Source organism: Mastomys coucha, unplaced genomic scaffold (genome assembly GCF_008632895.1).
Source record: "Mastomys coucha isolate ucsf_1 unplaced genomic scaffold, UCSF_Mcou_1 pScaffold6, whole genome shotgun sequence".
NCBI classification, from domain to species: domain Eukaryota; kingdom Metazoa; phylum Chordata; class Mammalia; order Rodentia; family Muridae; genus Mastomys; species Mastomys coucha.
The window spans coordinates 118964829-118969249 of NW_022196912.1; the positions used below are offsets into that span (position 1 = coordinate 118964829).

General features: G+C 48.2%; 1 protein-coding gene across 1 annotated transcript in view; it reads right to left on the reverse strand.

The window, feature by feature from the left end:
• Tcl1a (T cell leukemia/lymphoma 1A) overlaps nt 1-1145 on the reverse strand; it is a 4960-nt gene extending 3815 nt beyond the window's left edge. The window contains exon 1 of the mRNA XM_031356941.1: nt 1026-1145. Within this exon, the coding sequence (XP_031212801.1) occupies nt 1026-1145 (120 nt within the window). The remainder of the gene's footprint in view (nt 1-1025) is intronic.
• Nucleotides 1146-4421: the final 3276 nt, after the last annotated feature.

Here is a 4421-nt window from a genome sequence, read left to right on the forward strand (position 1 = left end):
AAAGAGGGAGGGAGGGAAAGAGGGAGGGAGGGAAAGAGGGAGGGAGGGAGGGAGAGAGAGAGAGAGAGGGAGAAAGAGAGAGAGAGGGAGAGAGATTCACACACCTGACTTATCGTTAAAAAGTACCAACTTGATATATGTAAATTTAGCACTGTAAAATGACAGCAAGAGTGTAAATTTAAGAGCCCAGAATTGTGGCTCCACAATTTGCTAGCTGTGCCCCAAGTCTGAGAGGTTTGCAAGCTCCACCCTCTGCTTGAGGCATCACGTGTCTGCGAGGCTCACAAGCCCCAACTTAGCCGGAGTAGGAACAGTTCCCAGGTCCTAGCGCACCGCGCAAGGTCAAAGCAGTTTACTTTTGCTTTTATAGCGTTCCTTGGCTTTACAAATGGAACACCACACTTTTCAATAATTTCTGCCGGAAAGTACCTCTAGAAGAGATTTCTTTTGAACACCAACATTCATTAAGACACATGCCAAGGCTTCCACACACGAAACAAAGTTAAATCTTTTTTTTTTTTTTTTTTTTTTTTTTTTTTTTTTTTTTGGTTTTTCGAGACACAGGGTTTCTCTATGTAGCCCTGGCTGTCTTGGAACTCACTCTGTAGACCAGGCTGGCCTCGAACTCAGAAATCCTCCTGCCTCTGCCTCCCAAGTGTTTGGATAAAAGGCGTGCGCCACCACTGCCCGGTTTACAAAGTTAAATCTTATTACTGACGTGGATACTACTAGCTACCTTAAAGATATTCCAATTTTATGGTTTAGCAAAGCCTTGTTTTACCCCAAATGATTGTCACACACCCCAGACAACATGTGAGAGGGGCTTGTCCACTGAGCTTGGAGTGCTCCCACCCTCCTCCAGGCCCACAGGCCCAACTTAAACGTCGTTCATTCGGGGTCTCCCCAGTCCTCCTGTTTCAGGCACAAGGGACCCTCTGTACCCTGGTCTCCTGCTACTAGGTCCCCCAGACCCAGTCAGGGCACATCCCTGCTGCCCCACCTGCTATCCCCAAGGCGGTTGGTACCTTGATGACTATGGGCAGCCAGCTTCGACGAAATTCATCCAAGTACACGTGCTTTTCCCAGATCCACAGGTGGTCGGGGTGTGGGGGGGTCTCTGGCCTGTATGCCTGCTGGGTAGCCATAGTATCCGATCGGAGCAAGCAAGTAGCAGAAAATTGCAATGCCGGTCTGTGATAAAGCTACTTCTTAAGCTGTGAGCCTGAGGAACTCGGCTATTTATGACCACCAGGTGTGGGCCTGTACCCCCTGGAGGGAGGCAGAGGGGGCGGGGCGGGGCGGGGCAGCGTGGTGTGGGTGGGGTGAACCAAAAGGAGGGTATGCAGGTGGACTTCAGGAACAGGGGCAAGGTCTAGGCTTGCACACCTGACTCCATCAAACCTAGGGTTCTTCTAGGCCTCCCAGGAGATCTTGCTTTTCTTCAGGTACACCCAGCCACAGGAAAGGTCCCCAGGTCCTGTCAGGAAACACTGCCCTATGCTTCCTTTATGGTGAGATCCCAAGGTCCTATTTGTGTGACTGCTCAAGCCACACCCCAATGGCAGGCCATCCAGGGCGAGGTCCATCTACATTTCTTCCGGGATCAGAAACCGTCCTGGGTTCTCTCTGTCACCTTCAGCCTGTCCTTTTGGGTATCAGAGGCAACGTTCAGTCCCCTCTCTCTTCCGCACATGACTTTTTCCATGGCTCTGACGAGGCTGTGGCCTTCTAATAGGTCTTGCGAAACCTACTTTTGAAAACATGGGTTTACTGTCTTTGTGCTCCGACTTAGTGAAGGCATCATCCCAGACCCATGCTTAAAAAGAAACGCCTCCCCACACCCAAGATCAATGGATTTGGAGAGTCTCGGAGTTGCTCAATCAAAACTGCCTCATTGTAAACAAATAAGGAAAAACAACTTCTCTTTATTTTACAGGAACTCGCGTCCATTAAGGCAATTAAGAAATTAATGGAAAACATGTAAAACAGCTCCAGGCCGGTTGCTTCCAACAGCCCTGCTGCTAGCAGTTCTGAGCCTCAAGGTTCTTTCCCCTCTCCCTGAGGACCCATGGAGGAAGCTGTTTGTGGTCTTTGGAAGGTCAATGAATGATCAGGTGTGGACGAACATCTGGTCAGATCCCCCAGATGTGCCAAGATGGTCTGAGGTCAGCCAGGTGTGTTCAGATTAACTGGGAAGAGAAACAAAGGAAAGAGAAAGCCGGGCAAGAGCAGCTCTGAGGGACCTTGGCCTTCAGTGTTCAGACTGGAGGCTTTCGGGCTGATTGCCCTGTAGCTCTTTGTCGACAGACTCAGCTTCGCAGAAAGATGCAGACTTTTGGAATATGCTTGGTGTGGAAGTTCTGGGTGAGTGCAGCCTTAGCAATAAGATAATTACTTTTTAATTCATTATGTTGTATTTGGGGGTACCTGCCATGTAGGGAATGTGGGGGTCGGAGAACAACATTGTGGACATAGTCATCCTCTCCCATCCTGGGATTGAACTCAGGTTGTTCTTGGCCTGGTGGCAGACACTTTCACTCACTGAGCCTTCTCACTGTCCCTCAAAACTGGGCACAGCTTTTGTAGCAAGGGGGAGAGTCCCCCAGGAGCTAAGGGTGGCCCAATTCAGGCACAGCCCCTATGGCCCCAGGAGCCAGAATGTCACTGAATGTGTTGGTTTCCTTCTTACACTCTCTGCTTTCCTATGTGATCTTGGGAAAAGCAGCATCCATTTGCTAGGTGAGGGTTCCAGGATTCCCGTCCCCTTTTTCCTCACTCAGAAAATTTTTCTGTAAGTTTGCCCAAGGGCCTTTTGATACTGAGCAAGAGTAGACTCCATTCTTTGTGTGGTGGTGTTTCATTCAGAAAGGTTCCTAAAGAATGAAACAGGCTCCAGAGTGGGTCAGGAGTTGGTCAGGTGTGCGTTTTGATACTTTTAAAATGTAAATTTCACAGCCCAGAGGGGTGGGGAACAATAGCTATTGTGTGGTCTCAAGCAAGAGGAGCAGGCAGGCTAGTTATCTTTGCTATCTCAAGGCTCCAGGACTGTCAGCCAGAGTTTTAGAATGTTCTGTTCCCTTCTGAACCTTTCTTTCGTTAGTTCTTGGGTTCCCACGTGGTAAGCATCTGTATTTCATAAAGCAGACATCCAGCAGGGCCCCTGATGAGGCCTTTGTGTCCTGCCTCAGGTCAGCTTGCTCCTTGACGGCCATCACCTGTGAACTCGGTCAATCCTTCAACAGCTTGGCCTCAGCTGCAGTGAATGAGTAGAGGAAGTTCCTCCTCCTCTGATCCTTCAATACGGTCACTTCACGGGAAAGGGGCGTGGTTGAGAGACGGAAACCCCTGATACCAGCTCAGGAAAGCCTGTAGTTTTTAGCACGAAATTTTTGCACCAAGCATTTTGTGGAACGCTCTGTCAGGAGTAAGAAAACCATTCTCCTTGTTTGGATTCCAATTAGTGGCCAAAAGGAGGACCCGTTCTAGAGTCTCCGGGATACAACTATGGTCCTTTGAGCTAACCGCGCAGCATCATCTGGAGCTTGTAAAGAATGGGGATTGCGAGCCCTCCCAGCCCTCTGCAGTTAGACTGCACTGGAACAAGGACCCCAGGTGATTCCTGGGCAGAATGAGGGGGTCACAGGTGGGCTGGGTAGTGGATAGAGGTGTTTCAGAAGGGGGAGATGACACCCTTAGCATAGCACCAAGATATCTGCATTTCTTTGTGACACAGGAGTTAGGCACAGGTTAGTTCTCTTGTTTTAGGTCCAACTCACGTCTAATATACAAAGTGTTTGTTCTTAGAGAAAAGTCCTGGTAACCAAGGCCACTCTAACGGAACTTCGTCAGTGATGCCTCTGGCCGTAAAGGGCCCAAGTCAGTGATTGTCAACCTTCCTCATGCTGAGACCTTTTCCATATGTGGCCACCCCAACCATAAAATTGGTTTCATTTCTAGTTCATAACTGCAATTTTGCTACTTTTATGAATTGAAATGTAGATATTTGATATTTAGGATGTATTTTCATAGTTACAAAGTGACCCAAGGGGTTGCGACCCACAGGTTGAGAAATGCTGTCCTATACCTAGCGGCTCAGAATCAGGGAAATTGAGGCTTGAATAGAATCTTCAGTCTGTCTGACTTTCTGCTTGTTTAAAGGGCACTTGGGCTGATTCCATGAGTACTCTCCTGTAGGAGCTGAGCCATAGTTTTTGAGATGTGTACAGATTTATAAGACTAAATAACCATGAAAATGTCAAAGCTACTCTTTCAACAGTCATATCTTATTGTAGACCTCTCTCCGGCCCCATGTTTTACTTCTTTTCCTTAGATCTGCTGCTTCCTATCTTTTATGGGCAGGAAACCAGAACACAAAGCATCTTAGAACTATAAAGGTCTGAGATCTCGCCAGTGTATAAAAC